This window comes from Pleurodeles waltl, chromosome 12 (genome assembly GCF_031143425.1).
Source record: "Pleurodeles waltl isolate 20211129_DDA chromosome 12, aPleWal1.hap1.20221129, whole genome shotgun sequence".
In the NCBI taxonomy this organism is placed as follows: Eukaryota; Metazoa; Chordata; class Amphibia; order Caudata; family Salamandridae; genus Pleurodeles; species Pleurodeles waltl.
The window spans coordinates 621277921-621300291 of NC_090451.1; the positions used below are offsets into that span (position 1 = coordinate 621277921).

General features: G+C 45.6%; 2 protein-coding genes across 4 annotated transcripts in view; one reads left to right on the plus strand and one right to left on the minus strand.

The window, feature by feature from the left end:
* Positions 1 to 7635: 7635 nt before the first annotated feature.
* LOC138267162 (RNA-binding protein 8A-like) overlaps positions 7636 to 22371 on the plus strand; it is a gene marked incomplete at its 5' end in the record, with an annotated part of 251162 nt that continues 236426 nt past the window's right edge. Inside the window, one exon of the mRNA XM_069216012.1 lies at positions 7636 to 7834. Within this exon, the coding sequence (XP_069072113.1) occupies positions 7636 to 7834 (199 nt within the window). The remainder of the gene's footprint in view (positions 7835 to 22371) is intronic.
* The window catches only part of LOC138268382 (intelectin-1-like), a 63809-nt gene continuing 60704 nt past the window's right edge, over positions 19267 to 22371 (minus strand). For all 3 annotated transcript variants that reach the window (XM_069217958.1, XM_069217957.1, XM_069217959.1), the window contains exon 8: positions 19267 to 20566. In XM_069217958.1, the coding sequence (XP_069074059.1) occupies positions 20414 to 20566 (153 nt within the window). In that variant the 3' untranslated portion in view covers positions 19267 to 20413. The remainder of the gene's footprint in view (positions 20567 to 22371) is intronic.

Below are 22371 nucleotides of genomic sequence, written 5' to 3' on the forward strand. Positions count from 1 at the left end.
AAGTTGGGTGGTTATAGGGGGTTGGTCATAGGCCCTGCGGCGGTTGGATTAACATATAGGGGGTCATTCTAAGTCTGGCGGGCGGCGGAGGCCGCCCGCCAGACTTCCCCCTCCAAAATACCGCTCCGCGGTCGAAAGACCGCTGAGGGTATTTTGGGATTTGTCCTGGGGTGGCGGGCGACCGCCAAAAGGCCGCCTGCCAGCCCAGGGCAAATCATCCTTCCCACGAGGACGCCGGCTCAGAATGGAGCCGGCGGAGTGGGAAGGTGCGACGGGTGCAGTGGCACCCGTCGCGTATTTCAGTGTCTGCAAAGCAGACACTGAAATACAAAGTGGGGCCCTCTTACGGGGGCCCCTGCAGTGCCCATGCCATTGGCATGGGCACTGCAGGGGCCCCCAGGGGCCCCGCGGCACCCCATACCGCCATCCTGTTCCTGGCGGGAGACCCGCCAGGAACAGGATGGCGGTATGGGGTGTCAGAATCCCCATGGCGGCGGAGCGCGCTCCGCCGCCATGGAGGATTCACATGGGCAGTGGAAAACCGGCGGGAGACCGCCGGTTTTCCGCATCTGACCGCGGCCGAACCGCCGCGGTCAGAATGCCCTGCGGTGCACCGCCGGCCTGTCGGCGGTGCTCCCGCCGACCCTGGCCCCGGCGGTCTCTGACCGCCGGGGTCAGAATGACCCCCATAGTAATGAAAATTACTTTATGTTAAAAAAACATGGAAATTCACTGAAAAATCCAAAGGCTACAGGGACGTTATTGTAAAGAAGTAGAATTCACATAAAAAACACAAAGGTTACAGGGATGTTATAGTTAGGCTTACATTTTAAACATACAAAACCATGGAAATTCACCTATTATAGTTAGAGTGGAATTCACAAAATGGGGAGAGGAGCCACCCCAGTGCTAATTCTATTAAGTAAAGGGGGCCATGGGGCCCCCCTCCCTGAGCAATTAATGGTTTTGAGGACCCCATCCCTCAGGGCCGGCTCCGATGCTATGTCCCGGGGAGCCTACACCCAGGACATAGTGGTTTCCCTACCCGCACCACAGCCCACAACTACAGCATGGGACACTCACCTGTAATGGTACCATGCCCTGGGTGATGGTGGTCCCTGGGGCTTAAATCAGTCTAGAGAGGGGCTCCGCATGCCCCCCTCCTATAAACAATTTTATATGGGCCAGAAGATGGAGTCCCCAGGGATGAAACTGGCCTAGGGATGGTGGCTTTGTGCCCCCTATTCCCTACAAATTTCACCAGGCACCGGGATATGGTTCCTCAGGGCCAAAATTGATCCAGGGAGAGAGGCCACGTGTCTCCCCCTCCCCTTACAAATTGCAGAGGCCCTGGGGGGTGGGGTCCCCAGGGCCAAAATTAACCTGGGGAGGGGAGCTACATGCCTTCTCCCCATAAACATTGTGGCAAGCCCCCGGGGAATGAGGTTCCTGGGGCTGAAATTAGCCCAGGTGATAGGGTCACTAAGGCCAAAAATCGTCCTGGGGAGGTGACCACGTGCCCCTTCCCCTAATAATAAACCTGGGCCCCAGGGCTGAAATAGGGCATGGGAGGGGGGGCGTGTGCCCCCCTCCTCCTGTAACATGTGCTTGGCCCCAGGATGGGGTTCCTGGGGCTGAAATTGGCCTGGGAAGAGGAGCTATGTGCCCCTGCCACTGAAATGTGTATCAGGCCCCAGGGGACGGGGTCTCCAGAGCCAAAATTGGTGCGAGGACAGAGGCCATGTATCTCTGTCCTCATAAAAATCAGGCCCCAAAGGATGGGTTCCCCGGGGCATTACAAGGCTTGAAGAGGGGTGCCATACGTCACCCCTTTATTTAATTTAAATGTGGCCCCAGGGAATGGGGTCTCTGGGGCCGATAACGGCTCGGGCTAGGGGACATCATCAATGTTGTCGTTTGAGATGTCATTACATCAATGATATCATAAATTATGTCATAGAACGTGTCATCAGTGATGACATATGGGAGGTCCTAAGCAGTGGTTAAAGTTAGCAATGCAAACTATAACTGGTAAATTTCTTTCTGTTTTAGTTCAAAACGTTAGTAATATCACTGACATGTTCACCCAAATATACAGTTAGTTTAACCTTTGCGATACATAGATAGATAGATAGATAGATAGATAGATAGATAGATAGATAGATAGATAGATAGATAGATTGATTCACTGAACAATCACAAGGTTACGAGAACATTATAGTTAGGAAACAGAATTTAAAAAATCCTTAGAAATTCACTAAAAATACAAAAAGTTACAGGGACGTTTAAGTTATGTTCAGATTTCACAAGCACAAAACCATAGAAATTCAACAGTTATACTTATCTCAAGCCAGTATAACTTGTGCTGTAAGGTCACTGTAACTTGTTTTTCTACCAATCAATCAGGATTTGTAGAGCACACTACTCACCTCTGTGCTTCTGCTGAAGATCAAAGTCTTAAGGTCCTTCCTGAATTGAGGTAACAATGGTGACTGCCTGAGGTGAGGAGGCAAGGTGTTCCAGCTCTTTGCCGTGAGGTAGGCGAAGGATCTTCCTGCAGCCAAGGTCTTCCGTATGCGGGGTACGGTGGCTAGTGTCTGTTGAGTGGAGTGGAGAGGTCTGGAGGGGGAGTAGAAGGTGATGCAGTAGTTGAGGTAGGTGGGCCCTAGGTCGTGGAGTGCCTTGTAGGCTTGAACGAGGAGTTTGTAGTTGATCCTTTTCTCGACAGGGAGCTGGTGGAGTCTTAGCTGTCTGGTGATGTGTTTGCAGTGGGGGACGTCCAGGATGAGTCTGGTGGAGGCGTTTTGGATGTACTTCTGGGTGGTGTCGGTGTAGAGGGCGTTGCCATAGGTGAGTCTTCTGGTGACCAGGGCATAGGTTACAGTCTTGTGACAGTCGTTCGGGATCCATTTGAAGATCTTCCGGAGAAGTCGGAGTGTGTGGAAACAGAAGGATGGGACAGAGTTGACTTGGCAGGTCATGGTGAACGATGAATCCAGGATGAAGCTGAGGTTGCGTGGTTTGTTGGGATGGGGTGCTGAGTGTAGCATGCACAGTTTTCTCATCAATAATTTTATTGGAAATGTTACAGTGATAATATCCATAATTTCATAGAAGATATAATGACCTATGTTATATGTTGGGTAATTAGCAGTGCATGGTGATGTTGGTTTGAACGTGGTGCCTTCTCCATCGTGCACATCTAGATTCATACTCTAAATGGTGTGTAGCTCATCACCAATTTCCGATAGTCACAAATATTCATTCTCCAATTTTTTCAATTCGACCATTAGCTTAATTGTTGATACTTGCAGATTTGTTTCATTACCAACATACGTTGCAGTCCTTTCCGGCGGTCGTTCAACTTTTTGGGTGTGAAACTTTATCAATTTTAACTTTCTAATGAATTTATAAACATCCACCCTTGTCTCTGTGTAATTCATTGTGCTCTCTGGGCAATGTGACAATCCAAGAGCTAAGATCGGTTGTCTACTTTGTTCAGTTCAACCTCTGACAGTTTTATTATTGTTTTATCCACATTGATTATTGGTTGGTGCATCTCCATATTTACTTATTTTTGTTCCATTGGGACTGGTTTGGCCTGGCGCCACCTGTTGCCGTTTCTCCATTCATTCCTTCTCCTGTTCCGCCTTTGCCAGGCCTGAATCACTGATCCCTTGGCCGAAGGGTCTGACGTCATTAGCCCTTAGAAAAGAAGCGTCAAATGACAAAAGCTTCTGGCATCTTCTGTGAGGACGAAACGCGTTGTGGTTACTTGTCAATGTTAGCTGAATGAGCAATTTCTATTGACCACTACATTCGATATTGTTGTGAACCTACGTACCACGTGGAAGACGAAAACCCATAATAAAGGGCAAAATTTAACTTCAGATTCATAGAAGTGGAGGTGCTTATTTTACCCTAAACATTGTATTGCTTGCATATAGAAGCTATGCCTGGGAGGTGGAATTATTTGTTCACAAATTTACAGGTGAGAGCAGAATTGTAGCAGTTTCTTGTGGTCTACCTCTAAAAGTTGTTTAAAATTCACAGGCTCGAATGCTGGTAGGTATTGATCAATATTCTGCTTGACATTTCCACTGAGGAAACAATTGCAAATTTACTCGAGTGGAAGGGCAGGAAGAAGCGCCATAGTAGGAAAGTAAATCAAACACTCTTCAAATTTAATGAGATTATCACGAAGGTAATTTGCAGGAAGAAAAATATTTTACTGCTAGAGCATTAAATATACATTTTGCATCACATCTCTACATGCTGCATTTGCATTTTAGATTGCTTCTCTGCATGCTGAAATGCAGAAATGTGCACTGTTTGCTTTCTTCTGCGAAAGAGCGATACACTTTAGTGCTTATGGATTCCAGGAGTATTTCTGGCATTCTTTCTGAGGTCCATTAGACTCTGAATTCCTTGAAAACGTAATATTATTAATACCTTTCAGATTGTTTCATGTTTGGCTTCGGTAACTTGACAACTTTAGCAACACAAAAGGATGATGGAAGGAGTGCTGAACAATGCAAACACTCACCCCCAGTCACAGATCTGGGTTTAATCCATCGTTCTTTTACTCACCATGCCACCCCAGTTTGGACCCAGGCATATGCAAATCAGTCTTGACCCTGTTCCCTCATGGGAACAGTCCAGCCCGAACTGCCAAGCCAGGTCCTCCCTGGACCAGAAATAAGCATCCTGGGTAACTTGACAACCTTAGTCCCATATGTGAGTGTACTATACAAAGGATTGACTTCTTAGCTTTGCCAGTGCACTCTGCTGGATTAATTATCATGCAAAACATAGTGCACTCATAAGAGTAAATAGTTAACCAGGACTAAGGAGGTTTCTTCAAAACACTAAAGAGATAGCACCACACTCTCAAAACATTTAGAGAAAATATCAAGTCCCTAAAGAAACTGATGCCTGGTAGGGTATGACCCAGAACTCTTCAATAATGTAAACAAAAAAATGCTCATCTATGCAGCACCTAAAATTATAGGACTGCTGTTATCTTTGCTCTGAATGAGGTATTTTTGCAGTGGTCTGATTGAAAAAAACATTGCCTCAGCAGAAGTTCAATAAGCACATTATGCACCACAAAAATACAAACAAAAACATACAACTCCAAAAGTGGAATAGAAACTTATCATACATCAAACAAGGAACGAGGAAGAGCTAAAAGTACAGAAAAACAAGCAAAGGCAGCAAAGAGACAACATCAATTTTTCTGCCCAGATCTCTGACAGGTGGTCTACATATTAGAGGGTGACCTTTTTGTCAACTTACTCTAGATTCTTGCGGAAACCAATATACCATAGCCACAGTCCAATCTCAAGAGACAGGATCCCTAGTGATAGTTGGAGGATGTCACACATCCCCTCTTTTTTGTAAACAATGTGAAAACTTGAAACAGTTTCTCCCCAAAACAAACTACACTACATAAATAACCAATAAGAAAATCTTTCATCACTATTCATCACATAGAACATTTACACCCTGGAGGAAAAATGAATAATAAAATGTACTAAATAAAAAGAAGACATGATAGTAACAAGGATTAAAGTGGACAACGCAGAGCTAGGGTTGGAAATGAGGAATAATAAAGTCATCCTGTGATGAAAGGGCAATGAAAGTTAAAATATAAACAAGTAACCAATTATACTTGGGAGGATGCAGCCAGTGTTAACAGCAACATACCCAAGGAAGGGAATAAAAATGAACTGACCATATAATCTTTTAGGAACATTGGGGGTCTGGTCACTTGCCCACTTGTCCTGACACTTTCTTTGGATTTGTTGCAGTCTGACCTATCAAGTCTCTCCTTCCTGTTTTTTTTTCCTGGGGTTATTCACTGCCATTATTATTGTACGGCCACGAGTCTTAAGGGCATTATGAAACAATTTTATTATCTTCATCGGTTCAATGACACTTGACCCATCTTTGTGACCGGTGGGACCCTTCACTTTAACCCATTCCCCTAGTTTGAAAATGTTTAACCTTGTTTTATGTGTTTGACCATAGTATTTCTTTCTCGTGGTCTGTAAATCCAATTCTTTTTTTCTCCATGGTTGGTTAGTGACTATATTTACCCGACCCTTCTACTATTTCACCCATCCCGGCACCAATCAAGAGTTAGGTTTCGTACCTCTTAATAAATCAAAAGGTGTCATGTTTGTGGACTGGTGTGGTGTGAGAGGGCAAGCCTCTAACCTCCCCATTACTTCATTTTTCCACCACAACCAACTTGCTTTTGCAAGTTGAATACCCCTTTTGTGTGTTTTATGGAATCTCTGTACTACTCACTTGGCTTCCGGGTGCTAAAGAGCACAGAGTCTATGCCTTATTCCATTGCACTCTAATAACTCTTTTGTTCTTTGGAAAGTAATTGTGTCCTATTATCAGTCGATAATGTATTGGGAAGTCCTTCACGTATGAAGACTTCCACCAAGAACCTGACAATGGTACTAGAACTGATATCGAAATAAATTTGATTTCAGTCCATTGTGAGAATAGATCCACTAACTCTATAATGTAGGATAACTTATTTCTCCTGACAAAGGACCAACTATGTCCATAGCCACTTCTATCCGGGCACCATCTGGCAAAGGGCGACATACCATGGGGGGAGTATATGCTTTTCAACACCTTATCATTAGTTGAACAAGGTATACAATTCCTGATCGCCCTCACCACTGCAACATCCATCTCTGGTAACCAAAAGTCAAGTCATAGTCCCTGTGTAGTTTTCGTGATGCCAAAGTGGCCTTCATGTGCTAGATCAATTAACTTTTGTTTTAGACTTTCGGGAGGTATCAATTTGGTACCCCTGAAGGGTCACCCATCCATCTCAGATAACTCTCCTCCGACCAACCAGTACGGTCTCAATTGTTCCTCAATTTTTCCCTCAAGGACCCATCATTTAACTAACATTTCCATGACTTTCACTAGAACCTGATCTGCTTTAAAGTCTTGCTTCCAATTTATTTCTTCAATGGCACCCCTAGTGATTACACATACATCTTCCTTTGGGACATCAACATCCTCATTGCTGAGATTACTTGAATCATTTTCTGTAATATTATCATCCACTAATCGAGGCAAGCAATCGACAGCACAGTTTTTTAATCCTTGGAGTGTATTCAACATCAAAGCTGAATTCTCGAGGATTGACTTCTCACCTTTTGATTCTGCCACAAATCGCCAAGAAGCCTTTTTTCGGAAACACTTCTTCAAGAGGCTTGTGATCCGTTCTTACTTTGAAAACTGTTCCCCAATGATTATAACATAGAAGACCAATTCACATTGGTTTTTACGAAGCCGTAGGCTTTGGATGTCAGTCTCTGGTATGCGAATCTCTGAAATAAACACATTTATTTCAGCCGTCCTTGCGGACCCTATGAGATCTTTGGGAATTATCAAACTTTCACAAACGTGTGCTAATCACTGGTAATACTATTTCTCCCACTCCTCCGTTTAACTCCCAAAGATCTGAGTTATTTATCACAATTCCCAAAAGTTTGTGAATCGCTGGTAATTGTTAATTAAGTGTGCAGATCACTAAATCACTCAAATTTGTTTCTTCTACAGTAGACATTCATACATAGATGACGATTTGGGAAAAAAAATGACGGACTCTTCCTCAACCTGCCCACTAGATGGCCTCAACACCTTACAATTGACTGCAGAAACGCCCATAGCCTGACTGGACAGCCAATACTCTCGTTGATCCTGCAAGATCTGCCCTCCTGCCTGGCGTCTTCCGTCACTGCGCTTTCACCCCATCGCGTTTTCTGGTTTGCAGGGTGCGGCAAGGAGTCTAAAGGTACCAAGTTGACAATTTCTTCACGCAATGTATTTCCAGAGAACGCCACAAATCAGTCAATAGTCAGTGAGCATGCCGCTTAGTTGAGGGGTCGCGTTGGAAACTTTCACCTCAACACAGTGTAATGTCACTCCTTGTAACATCGTGCACCAACAACCCTAAGGAAATGATTACACCGCTTCCATTACTTATATATTTAACTGCACTGCTTTAGTAAACAGAAGTGCTACATATACCCTGAGCCAGGGTGCTTAGCTCATGGGTATCGCGCTCCTTCATCTCCCAGCTCCTGCCAACCGGCTTCGATCAACCCGACAACGGGGCCGTCTTTGGAGGGTGCGGCCACACCGGGCGCTGACCTGGATTGGGGGGCGCTGATCTCAGGGGGGCATCGTTTTTAGCAATAACTCATTAAACTTGTGATTTAAAAGCACCTTCTGAAAAGTTCCTTGTGCGTCCAGCCTTCAGGAAGCAATTAAAATGTCAAAACACCTCTTGTGGATAATGTTACTGCCCGGGAGAGACATGGGACTTTTTTCTAGCCGCAGCTTTGGCTGGCCATAAAGTAGCTTAGAGGATTATTATGCCTGCTGCAAAGAACATAACTATATTTTATGTGGATAGCTGAGTGGATTAGTAAAGCCAGCCTTTACAAGCGCTTTAAAACAAATGAATGTATGGGAAAGGGGGGCTATGGAGAGATGAGGGGCACATTTACGAGGTGGTAGGGAGGGAATCCGAGGAGGTTGTCATGGGGTGCCAAAAAAAACTGTTGCACAGGGCCCACTAGCACTAAAACCCGCCCTGCCCGACAATAACACTCCCTGCACCAAAAAGCTGACAACTTTCCACGAGAAGAATGTATCGGCTGTCAGTGGATTTTGTTGGCTTATAAACATACTTTAAGTGACTGACACTTTACTTTTCGCTAGGTTATCCAACGTGTCTGTGCTTTCCTCAGCGCTCGAGGTATATATATTACTTACAGTGTCCACGCCAGTCACAGAGGCAGGCCACTCCTGGCTCTGGGTAGAAGCTGATGGAAAGCTTTCACCTTAACTCAGTCCGATCTTCCTCAGCAGGGTTCCAACATCATGTTCACAACCTCACAGCATGTTGGGGTGTATTACAGGGTCCATCCCATCCTCGTCACCAGTGTAAAAAATACATTGCCAGTCAAAAATCAGGCGTCATACGGTGGAGATTTCAGAGGTAGGTTTATTTGTACACCTCAGCCACAGCCTGACACCAACTGTCACTTACGCCTCAGCCTCAACCCAGAGCTTGCTCTAGAATTTTGGGGAAGCCAAGATTCTACAGTCACAGTCCAATCCCTAGTGACAGTTGGAGGATGTGTCACAGCCTCCTCTGCGGGGGGGCATGGGAGGAGATAGAGGGCATAGGGTAGTTCTAAATCAGTAACTGGGAGTACAAAACTCTGCAGACTAGTTGGCTGCCCACAGCAGGGTTGTATGATGGAACAGCAGGAGGTATTGAGTGATCCTTAGAAACCCTTCTACAAATGTGCAATGCTAAAGAAATGCCATAAGAAGGGGAGCTGCAGACTAAGTGCTGGAGGTGCAGCGAATGGTACCCGAGGGTGGCACCTGAGGGGGTAACTCCTTAGAATCTTTTCTTCATGGCTCACTGGGTGCATAAACAAGCCCGATAGCCAAGCAGATGTCCACCTGCATCAATAGACCCAACACCAAGGTCCTCGCCAAGCTTGTGAGATCCACCAAATCCTTTTGAAGGATTTCAAAGAGGCAGAGCTAACAGGAACATCACCAGCTGAAGAGGGACTACTGTCTTTGAATGGTCATTTTCCATGCAGCTGCAGTGCTTTATGTCACACCCAACTCTGGCTTTTAGTTAAAGGAAATCAATTTTCATAAACTAATGGGCATAGTGCATAATAACAGAGGTGAGCAGAGCAACTGACCTGGCACTGATAAAACAGTGACCAACGCGTGCACAATATTCGAGCTTAGCTAAAAGAAGAGACAAAAAAACAAAACACTATAACCACAATATATGTGTTGCTTTCCTTCTTATAAAAAATGTGCATAGCAATATCACATTTACTGATGACCCTTCCTTGATTTTATTTATTTTTATGGACTGGATTGTGCTTCAATTAAAACTTCATTTCTTGCATCATTGTTTTTAATAATACCTGGGAATTTGGTGAAGGAACTACACAAGTGACATACAAGTTATAGTTCTAAGTGTATATTTATATCACACTCATCTATCACTAAAGAAGGTTTAGTTCAAGACCACATTGCCATGGTTGGTTGCAGTTCAAAAGCGCTGCAGTAAAACATGTCAGAGAAAAGTGTTCATGTCTGTAGCAAAAAATAATTTAACATGAATTTACGTATGCCTCGTAAGCTCTAAATGTTGGGTGTGTAATGTATAAATGTGGGATATTGCAAATAATAAAGAAAAATATGTCACTAATGCCACTAATGCCACTAATGGGAACAGCTGCCAAATGTTGTCTGTCGCAGTATAGGTAAAGCTGCATTGTCAGTGAGAGAGTCTGTTAAGATTGTGGAATGAAAGTATTTTTGCAGTATTGCCTTGCAAAATGCTAGAAACATGCTAAAAATATATTTTTTTAAATTGTGGATCTGCGATAAAAACATTTTAATAACTGCAGTGGAAATGGAACTTACTTTGGGGTTACTAAAGGCCAGGCAAAGGTTCACCAGTTCTGCTGCCCCTCCTCCCTCCAGTGGCATGTGGGAGGTATGAAGTGGTGCGCTGTCAGACAACAATGCAGTCACTTCTGCAGGCACCAAGACTGCTGTGGTGCAAACCTTGAAACATTTAGCTGTGACCAGTAATTTAGGAAAGGGCAGAACACCAGACAACACAAATCCCCGGAGCAGTTCCATTCATTTTTTTTGTTTAAATCTGTTTATTGCATTTTCATTTTGCTATTTATTGGCACAAGCAGCAATGAGTTTCAATGCTACAGTGACAGTATCTGCATCGCCGTTTTGCAAAGGAGGACACAATGCATTGTCATTGGAGAGGGGGCGTATTTCCCAATGGGTTCTTTGGACACTGGAGTTTAGATCTGCCTTTCCAGTCTTCAGGAAAATTATAATGGCATATCTAGGGAGCACAATTTAGTTGCAGTTCCACACAAGTCACAAGAGTGAACAGCTCTTATTGTCAGGAGTAAACAGTCTATTTCTGTAAGTAATGGTAACAGTAACAATAATATTAACAATAATAAACATTCAGGCCACTAAGCCGTATCCCTCCTCCACGAGATCAGTTACAGTGCAAGCAGTTATAAGCACAACCACACAGAGACGTTGTAATAGTCTTTGTTGCTTTAGTGGATTGTGGAGCTGAGTGTGTCGCCTTGAAACATACTGCATTGTGGATCTCCTCCTCAAGGAGGGGTGTGGGTTGCTCTCCCTCCCACACTATAGCTCTGTCAAACATTGGTGCATTCAATGAAACAGAAGTATCGTGAGTGGTGGTGTGCAAGTCAGCCGTAATAGTGTCCGAGCTAGTGGCTATGAGATATTTGCAAAGCCCCAAGTTGTTGTTCCTGTGTAGGGAAATACTAACTGCCAGTGCCCAGGCCATGAGTTGTGGAGGGTCACGCAGTCTCCACCTGGGAGTAATGAGTCTCTTGGCCAACAGAAGGCTCAGGTCCGTAAACTGGGACATGATCCTAAATGTCTTGTCCCTGTGGTATATACCCAGAAGACATGCATCCCCCAACGGTTAATAGGTCTCTACCAGTACAGTGAGACAATGTGCCACTCCCTTCCAATATTTTTTAAATAATGTTTATTGTGTTATTTACTCTAACATACATCTTAAACATTGATTCACCAAAACCAATTCCTTGAAAGCCAAGCATTTGCAAATCAGGCTTGGTACATTTGTGACACAGTTTTACCTACTTCTTTATCCACTGCCCACATCTCCATTTCCTCCCCTTGCCGTCCTGACTCATGTGCCCACAGTACGTTCGTATTGTCGCACGCGCCCACCCAACACCATTTTTGGAGTACATGTCTGGTTCACCCACATTCTCCATGAGCACTCATTTTCCAGCCATCCCAGATTTGGCAAATATCTTTATGCAGCCTCAGCTCTCATAGATTTCATGTTCCATCACTCTGCAATGTAACATTCTCATCTCCCAGTCATATAGTGACAGGGGTGTTCCAGATCTCCACCTTTGTTCAATGCCTTGTTTTGCTACCATAAATACCAGATTTATCAAGATCTTCTGATAGCTGGTGAGATCTGATGGCCCCCACACACCCAGGAGTGCTAGCTGAGGATGTAGCTCCAGTGATTGCCCTCTTACTTTTTCTAGGGATGTTCTCACTGCTTCTCAGAAGTCCCACAGGCGAGGGCAGCTCCAATGTCTATGGAAGAATGTATCCTTTAACTCGCGCCCACAAAGGCAGTGTATGTCTTCCACTCTGCCCATGTTGTTCAGCAACATATATAGTAAACCCTGTGTAAGATCTTTATCTGTAGTAGGCGGAAGCTAGCTTTAATTGCAACCTCCACCGGGAACCCCAGGGCCTCCTGCTAGTCCTCCTTGTCAAAATCTCCGAGATCTTCCTCCCTTCTACTGTCAGTTTTAACAGAGGGGGTTGAGTATTGCACATTATGGTACCATATGTCAGCAAGATCAGTTTCTTATCCATTTGCCCATCTAGCAACTTCCATTCCGATGGGGCATCTTCTTGTGTTTCCTCCTTTAGAGGCACACACTGTTGGAGGGAGTGACTCAGTTGTGTATATTGCAGCCACTGGGATTCTGGCAGTCTATATTCTTTCCTCAAGACAGCAAAAAGTATCAGACTATTTGCATCCCTTACATCCACCAGCATGGATAGGCCGATATTGTTCCATCCTCTGAAGCCCTGTAGGACCAACATGGGGCGCAGGTGAGTTCCCTCCCACAATGGTGTCTTAAGGGTTAGCCTATCATTCCATCCCATTTCTCTGGTCTGTATCTTCTAGACATCCACAACCGTTATGGTAGCTGGACAATGCCCCAGCCCGTAACCTATCATCATGCAGTCTTTGCATAAAGTTCTTGCCATCCCAGCTCAATCTGTCCTGTCGATATGTCGGGTCTTCCCAGTCTGTGTACACCCATTCATGGATTATGCTCATCTGCCCTGCCTTGTAGTATTTGCAGACACATAGCAAGGCAATGCCTCTCATACTTAGATATTTGTAAGACGCACATTGCTATTCGGGGTAGCCCACCCGCCCACAGCAACATCCTAACCTGTGCTTCCACTCTGATAAACAGGGCGTCTGGTAATTTGTAGGGACTTTTCTGTAGTATATACAACAGTCTGGGGAGTGCTATCATCTTATACTGCGGCACCTTCCCGGTGTTGTACATCTGCCTCTATCCTCTTTAGCATGGGACCTAGGTTCACCTTGTAGTGCAAGCCTGGGGCTTGAGTGATCCAGATTCCAAGATATTTATATTGGGTGGTCTCTAGTCTCAATGGTCAAGCTGGCATTTCCTCCAGCTTCCAGACTCCTATTAGGAACAGTAGGGATTTATCCCAGTTAATAGTGAATCCAGAGTAACTCTCAAAGATGCAAAAATCTCTGCCAGTCGAACAAGTGTCGGGGTAATGTTGGATAGGTATAACATGATATTGTCTGCATACAATGAAATACATTAATTCCACCCACTGTTTCCCAGCCAACCCCAGATCTGCTCATCCACATGTACCCACTCTGCCAGCACTTCTATGGCAAGTACAAAGAGCATAGGTGAGAGAGGGCACCCCTGATGGGTGCCCCTCCATGTTGTAAATGGGCGCAAAGTGTAACCATTCACTTTCACTCAGGCTGTTGGCCTATCGTAGAGCAGTTTGACCCACCTGAGGAAAATTGGTCCAAATCCCACCTCGGCCAGCAATCTGAAGTGATATGGCCAATGCCACAGAATCAAAGTCTTTAGTTGCGGCTAACAAGGCAATCGTCCATCCCACAGGCAAGGCCCCAGGCATTGCCAAAGTATTTTGTAATCCCATCAGATTCAGTCTGATTGAACGGCCAGGCATGAACCCATTCTGGTCTGGATTTACCACAGCAGTCACCACCCCTCTTAGTCGTTTAACAAGGACCTTGGTTAGGATCTTAATATCTACATTCAGGAGTGAAATCATCTGGTATGAAACACAGTCTTTGATTTACTGGCCTTAGGTATGAACACGATCGTAGCCAGCTGCAAATCATCTGGCATTCTGTTTTCCTTAAACCCAGTGGACCTGGAAAGCTTGGAAAACAGCTCAACTGGGAACCTATTCAGGCCCTGTGTCTTGCCCGATTGCATCTGTCTCATTGTAAAATCCATCTCCTCAACTGTTAGATCAGTTTCCTACCCCTCTGTTTGTTGCGATTCCCTACCATCTCATGGGGCAGTTATTTATAAAAGCAATCACCTCTCCCTCAGATGCATGTGTCTGCATGTCATAGAATGTCTCTAGGTAGGAGGCAAATTCGTCTGCGATGCTACGACCATCAGTCACCACTCTCCCATATCTGCCCACAAGCAACCTGACTGCCATGCTTTCTCTTTTCTTGCTTCCTATCCGGGCCAGTAATTTGCCTGCCTTATTTTCGACTTCATAGACCCTTTTTTGTTTTGCGGCATAACTTGCTTTGACCTCATGGTGGGTGACTGACTGCAATTCTGCTCGCTTTAGGTCCATCTCTTTTTTAATACTTGTACAGGGAATATTGCGTAGCCCCTCTCCAAATGAGTGAGTTCCTTTTCCAGTGTATCTAATCTATGACGTCAGTCTTATATCCGCTATTTAGCCAGTCATAATGACCCCCTAAGTGATACACTATCACAAAGTGTCACAGCTCTCTTCACAGAGCCTTTGTTTTCGACAAATAATAACAGCAAAATAATTTATAAAGCACATGGTTACTCCAAAAGAAGTGTCCCAGCACTGACAGCAAAATCAGAGAGCCCTCCCCAGCCACGGCCAAGAGCAGACAGTTACAGTTGCCTGAAAAAACATGTCTTGAGTTTCTTCCAAAAAAACTACTTCCGAGGTTTCTGACCTTAGATGAAAGGGCAGGGAGTTCCAGAGTTTAGAAACACATAAGCTAAAGGAGCTTCCCCATGCACACTCTTGAAATTCTGGGAATAACTACACAGGACTCACTGGAGGATCTCAGATCATATTCGGGACATACCTTTTTACCAAATTGTGAAGATAATGGGGATAAAGTATTGCTAAGTGTCTTTACTGAGCCTTTTAATTCCTGGGCGTTCAAGAGTCACTGCGTCGTCATCCACCAGTCTTACTGTGTTTTGTTCACTTTTATGGACAGCATCACTCGCAGAGGCGAGTGGCACTGATTCCGTGGGCCAGATATTCTGCCTCAGTGACCCTCCGTAGGTAACGGCCTGGGGTGAAAAAATAGTTGAGTCGTGAATGCACAACTTATGCTTCTTAGTAAAAGGAGTACCCTCTTTCATCACCATGTAGTGATTGCCATATATCACACAGCCCAAGTTCCTGCGCAAAGCCCCCTAAATTCCCCCTGGTCACTTCTCCTTCTGTTCTCCTGCTGTGTCTGTCCAGCTATGTGTTTAGTGTAGGATTGAAATCCCCACCTATCACTCTTAGTGCCTGGGGGGCGTCTATCAGTATGGACCCCACTTTCTTTAGCATCACCGGTTGGAGTCCTGGGGGCATAGACTTTAACCAACAATATGTGTTCACCTTTGCATTCCCCTAGTATTGCCAAATAGCTGCCCTGTGTATCCGTCCATGTATGTCTGACATGAATCAGCACTACTTTCCTAATGAGGATCAACACACCCCTGGTACCGGATGTGTATCAGGAGTAGCCTACCACTTTGGATTCACCCCTTCCATTTTGGAATGTTAGCCATCAAGTATGTGCATTTCCTGCATCAGGCTTGTATGTGCCCAACGCCTTGAGGACAAGACTCCTCTTCACTCTGTTGCCTAAGCTGTCAACAACGTTAATGTCTGGGTATTAGTCCTGGTAGGTACATGTCTTCCTCTCCAGGTGTAGGCCTGCCTCCTGTAAGTGGGGGTGCTGAGTGTCTCCCATTGTGGTATGTCAAGGTTTTATACTCTATCCGCAGAACAACTCCTCCCTACGGTGCAGTGATTCTAAAACAGACCACCCCCCCCAACTCACAGTATGTGTGAATCCCAAACTATAATAAGTCTAAACTGAGGCCTCCAAGACATAACTGTCACTTAGATTGCGATTGTTCTCAGTCAATCTCAATCAGTTCAATGCGCCCCGTAAAGCCTTGACCTCTTGAGGCCCAGGAGCTTGGCACTGTCTTAACACTTATTCGCTGCTGTTGGGGACACTTCTACACCAAATGTTCAGATGTCATAGGTGTGACATGCGGCTGTTGTTCCTCTTCTGTTTCCTGTTTACTCCCTGCCAATACTGATTGAAGTGGAGTCAAGATCAGAGCATGTGCAAGAGGTCCGTATCTACTAATCGTCACCGGGACAGACAGCATCTGAGCGGTGAAAGTGCCAATTTATTTTGGCAGGAGTAAGGTAGGCTCTATGTATGATGTATAATTGGATTAGTCTGAACCGGGCCTTATGAGGGATTTGAAAGGGACTTTCCAGTAGGGTGGACCACTCTCTATCTGCAGTGGGGCTATTCAGGTCATCGTTCCAGCGAGTACGGAGAGGTGTGAGCGATTATGTAGTTTGCGTGCTCAAGGAATCAGCCAATCAGCACCCCAGTGCTGCCTTGGACTAGCACCTCAAGATACTGAAGGGCGAGATGTGTTGGGGGTTCATGGACCATGACACCCCATTGAAGCCCCAGTGGTCCAGTGAGGGAGTTGTGTAGGAGGAAGTGTCCAGGGGGTAGGCCTTCATCCTCCATCAAGGCCTCTTATGAGAGAAGCATCCCATCCCTGTAGACTTCTTCCACAGTGTGGAGTCCCCCCTTGGTGTACCCGACAGTGCCAGTGCAGGCTCGTAAGGGATTCTTGCTCTCGTGATATAGAGGCGGCTGAGAAAGCAGTAGTATGCTATGTGTAAATGTGTGGGTTTTGGAGCAGTGCCACTGATTTTAAAATACCATAAGGATGCCTAAGTGGCAGAAGCGTTTAACCAGAAGAGTCTCTCAGACAGTCCTCTCTGCCACCAGAGGAGGGGAAGTAGTTCTGAGTTCAGGAAGAGAAGGTAGGAGCTTATTTCCCTAGAGCTATATCTGATAGGGATCCTGAAAGGGTAATGTGACTTATGCCCTTTAGGATATATATCTCTGAGAAAGTTTCAATCAAGCAGGACAGGAAGTACTGAAAAAGAGGACGGAGAAATCTGTGATTATGTGGTCTGGTTATGGCTTTAGCCACTGGCTGGTCCTTTTGATAAATGTAGCACTCCGCCATCAGCCCTCGGAACATTTCTAGAAAAAACTACAGAAGAAGGGAGACTCTTGCATAACTTTCCTATGACGAAACCTGTGGTACCTTCTGCTCCCCCCCGAACCCTGGGACTGGAATTACTCTCCAAGGGTGAGTTGACGGGCTGAGAAACTGCCTTAGGGGCGCTGAAGGATGCTAACGAATGGCTTGATCCTGTGTGGTAGGATCAGCTGCACAGCTGGGCGTGCACTGACCAAGCGTAGGCCCTGGCTAGAGAGAGAGAATGGCTTTTCCAGCATCTTCAAGAATTTGCGATTCTTAGCTTTAGAAAGAAGCAGCGGGAGAGAGGTCTATCGCCCCCTTGGAGCTGCTACAGTACTCTCACAGAAAATCATCAAGATGTTTGACAGCATTATGATGTATCAGCCTGGACAATAGCTGACTCTGCTTGTGAATTCCCGCCTGCAATGCAGGACAGGTTGCCAGTAACGTTTTTTGTGATATTAGTGCAAGAATGGTCTCTTGTGGCATTTTTGGGCAATGATGCTTTGTGAATTTTAACATGCCCTTTTTTCATAATGGCCATTTTTTCTCAACTTCTTTAAACAGTCACAAATTGAGTTTCCTTCGGCCACTTTAAACAATATTTGTGTCAATATGGAGCTCTGTTGTGTTTTGCTCTTAACTTTAGTGCTGTTGGGTAGTGTTTCTACATATCACATATTTCTTTGAAGAAGGGCTGTTGCTGCTGCCATAACTACCAAAAATAATCATAGTTTTCTCAGCGACGTATGTTGCATTCTACTTTGTGTTTTGTTAAGTTGTTAGGGTCACCCTCTCCCAAAATATTAACCCACATACCAACATTACACCAAGATCTTTAATACAGGGGACGCCCCTGGCTGAAATTTGCTGAAAGATCTGCATTCATTATGGTTAAAGAATTGAGCTTCCCCAGTGTCTTTTTTGACGTAGTATAATTTTCTCACTAATGTTTATGCAAGAAGATCCTCAGAGGGATTGCCAGCCCACGGTCAGATATCATCTTAAGTGACAGCTTGCAATCAGTCACGAGCAAGTTCAAGAAAATGTTGCAGCAGGTGAAGATTGATGAACTGCATAGTGCAACAGCCTTATTGGTATATTTAAAGCTCACAGGGTCAAGTGGTATGACTTAAATATTCAATTTATCTCTGGAACCATCAGTCAATGAAACAGAATTAGGACTACAGAAAGTGGCACCTAAACTTAAGGGAACTCTTCAGCCATTACCAAACTACATGTCGTATGACACACACATTTGCTGCATATTTAAAATGAGAAAACTCTGGAGGGATTTCATGCTACAATGGTATCGTTCAGGACAAGCGATGACAAATAGGTGCCTATAAACCTTTGACTAAACTGCTTTAGAACGGTTGTGGCAATGGTCCCCAGCTAGAGAAAGCAGGTACTGCTGGTTCTTTTTACAAATGTTGTGGGCAGCCCCATTCCACTGCAAATGGCAGGGCCTCCTGCACAACCCATTGTCAGAAGGTCTGCCCACACCTCTGCTCTTGATGTGGCACATATCTGCATCTTGCCCATCACAAAGATGGCGGGACCTGCTTTTACTATTGGTCCCACCATGATTGTAAGGGGCATGTGCTGATATGTGTGTGCAAGCCATGCACTCTCACTGACTTGGCAGCCTGGATGATCTGCCCCAATGTGATCAAGACACGTTAAGGATGCACGGTAGAGAGATCACAGAGAGGAAACACTTTTTTTTTTTAGTAACCAATGCAAAAACACAATGCTAAATGCATGAGTGTGCAAATCAACATGGAAACCGGAGTCTGCTGTCTATTTTTGTTGCTGTAACATGAGTTTGGAGGAGAAACAAAGTTGTTTATATCAGGACCTAAAAAAAAATCCAAAACAGCAATCAATTTAAATGAAGACTATAATAGTTTCAACATGATTAAGACATATAGATATAATTGATGACATGAATAATACAAATTACGTGTTCAGGTGAATTCTTTATTTTTCATGTGAGAATTTTTTTTGTAATTTTAAATGCCTAGAAATGCATCTTTCAATCTAGCAGTCCACAGTTTGCTACCTTGATTTTTCTTCATTTTGTCCTGTGATAATAACATTTAACTTCTGTATGTAGAGAAATACAGCATGTATTTCTAACAGCCCGCGTAGTTTTAAGGGGCACTGGTGCCGTTGTCCGCAACAGAGCTTCCCACCTAGTTTTCAAGCTCGTATAACGATGTGGATAGCAGTGGCAGCGGGCAGCTTTAGGAGGGGGTGGGGGCGGGCGGGACACACACACATCCACACACACACTCATTCATTCTTTCACACACAGACATGCACGCAGGCACAGCCATTAACAACACTCATGCCATTCAAACATGCGCGCACGCACCAAACATTCATTTTAAAAGGTCGCACACACTCATTCTTTCACACACACACGCAGGCACATCCATTAACAACACTTAAAACACTCAAACATGCATGTGTGCACCAAACATTCAATTTAAAACATCACACACACACACACACACACCTTCAGCCTCCATGTCCCAGGTGGGTTGGGACTGCTGCCTTCCCTCATTGGCTGACCTTAGGTCAGCCAATGAGGGAAGGCAGCAGTCCCAGCCTCGTCACAGAGTGAGATGGGGTCAGTGAGACTGCTGACCCCACCCCACTCTGTGACGAAGTGTCACTGATTGACACTCGCCCTGGGCACTTCAGGGCTTAAACCTGAAGCGCACAGGGAGAGTGTCAATTGGTGACGCTTTCCTCGTCACCCAGGGGAGGGCCTCGAGGCACCTTTGATGAGCCGAGGAGGTCACGCCCATAGGAGCTGTGACCTCCTCATCCCAGCAAAGTTCAGCTCAGGCAGCCAGGAGTGTACGCAAATCGCGCATGTCTACTCCTGACTGCCTGTGCTGAACATGGAGAGTGTCTGTCAGGCTGACCTTTGTTCAGCCTGACAGACACTCTTCATGAGGGGCAAAAGGTGGGGGGTCGTGGCCCCTCCGCCCTAAAGGACGGGCCACCACTGGTGGATAGAGTACATTTAAAAATCAACAAAATTCTATATTTCCCAATGGATGGGCAATGGTGCTTCCTGTATTCCACTGTCGAGGTTGAGGTTAGCGGTACCACAACAGCACCGCGGCCTCCGTGATTGCTTTGCTGGCACTCGACCCTGCACTGGCTCCGTAACCATCCCAATCGTAACTGGCAAAGTCTCCACACTGCTTGGGCGAGGCTTCAGGGAAGTGGCCTCCGCCACCGATGCAGTGCTGGAAAATAAAGCAGAGGTAGACAACGTATCAAAAGTCATGCTGGTCATATGGATGGAAATACTAAACCAATTGCCACTTACAGATGATTGTTTGGAATTTTGTAAGTTACGTATAGTGTAAGGTTCGTAACACTACGTGTCCCGAGGCGACTAAATATATGAAAAAAAATACATCTGAGAAGGTCATGTTCACATGTTTAATCATATTTGGAAGTTACCAAACCTGTGTTTCGTTATATGTCCCTTCGCCAAAATACATGAACTCCTACCTAGGGTGATCAGATTTTGTGGAGCAAAAACCAGGGCAGGTCAGACATAAAATAAGGACTTAAGACTTTACTCTCACTTTTATTTCTGGCCTGGCCCTTTTTTTTTTTGCTTTTTGCGTGGCTTTGTGAACGTGTGCCTATACGTGTGTGTTGTGTGTGTGTGTGTATATATATATACACACACACAACACACATTTACAAGACTATATATAAAATTAGCTATGGTTTCACCTCCCACCCACAACCCGCCCCCACCCGCCGCTTTCTGCTTCCCACTCCGTCTCTCTGTTAAGAGCAGACAGGGGACTGTGTTGCCTGACCGTAACAGATAAATTACTTTATTTTATACTTCGTAGGCGTCTTTAACTTATGCTTCCCTAGCTCACCTGACCTTTGTCCCAAAAACCGTGACAATTATTTAATAATCTGCCATTTGTCCAAAAATAAAAATGGGACATTTATTTAAAATAAAGAGAACTGTCGGGACACCGGGACAGTCCTCTAAACACCGGGACTGTCCTGGGAAATCCGGGATGTCTGGTCACCCTAACTCCTACCTCAACAAACGTATCTAATCGTTGCTTTTTCTAGCTCTTTCCTTCCAACATAATGGGCATGCATGTCTGCAGCTATCGTGGGGACCTGGGCAAGCGTAAGGGGAGCTTCAAAGTTAAAAACAAAGGTGGTAATTTCAACATCAGCGGTCTTTTCACCGGCAGTGCTGGCGGTTTTCCGCTCAGCGAATTATGACTGCTGGCAGCCCTCCGTCCTTTTCCGGACGGAGAGCCGCCAGCAGCCATACTGGCGGTCGGCGGGGAAGTGGAGGTTGCTCCACCTCCACTGCCCTGTCAACAGAACACCGCCCACCGAATCACGTTATGTGATTCGGCGTGGCGGTGTTCTGTTGACAGGATGCTGGCGGCGGAGCAGTCACCATGGATCCCGTCCCCTCCCGGAGGATCAACGGACCAAGTAAGTTGATCGTCCGTTACAGGAGGGGGTGGGGGGGTGTTGTGTGTGTGCCTGGGGGTGTGCGTGTGAGTATGTAGAGGGGGTGTGTGAGTGCATGTATGCATGCGGGGGGTGTTGTGTGTTTGGAAATGTGTGTGTCTGTATGTATGTCTGTATGGATGTGTGCGTGTATGTCTGAATGTGGTTGTGTGTGTGTATGACTGTGTGTGTGGCTGTTGGCATGTTTGTTGGTGTGTGTGCGCATATGTGTGTTGGGTGGAGTCTGCGTGCGTGTCGGGTGTGAGTCTGTATAGTGATGTGTGGGGAGGGGGTTCCTGCCACCTTTGGGGGGTGGCAGAGGGGTGGGGGGTGTCGGGGAAGGACTCGGGGTGGGGGTCAGGGGTGGGGAGACCCCTATCAATGCCAGGGAAGGAATTCCCTGGCACTGATAGTGCTTACCGCCATGGATTTCATGGCGGTTCCCAACCCCATGAAATCCATAGCGGTCAGCCGGGTCATGATACTACCGGCAGTCTTGTGACGGCCGCCGGCCTGGAGACCCACGTCTCCAGCCCAGCGGTCG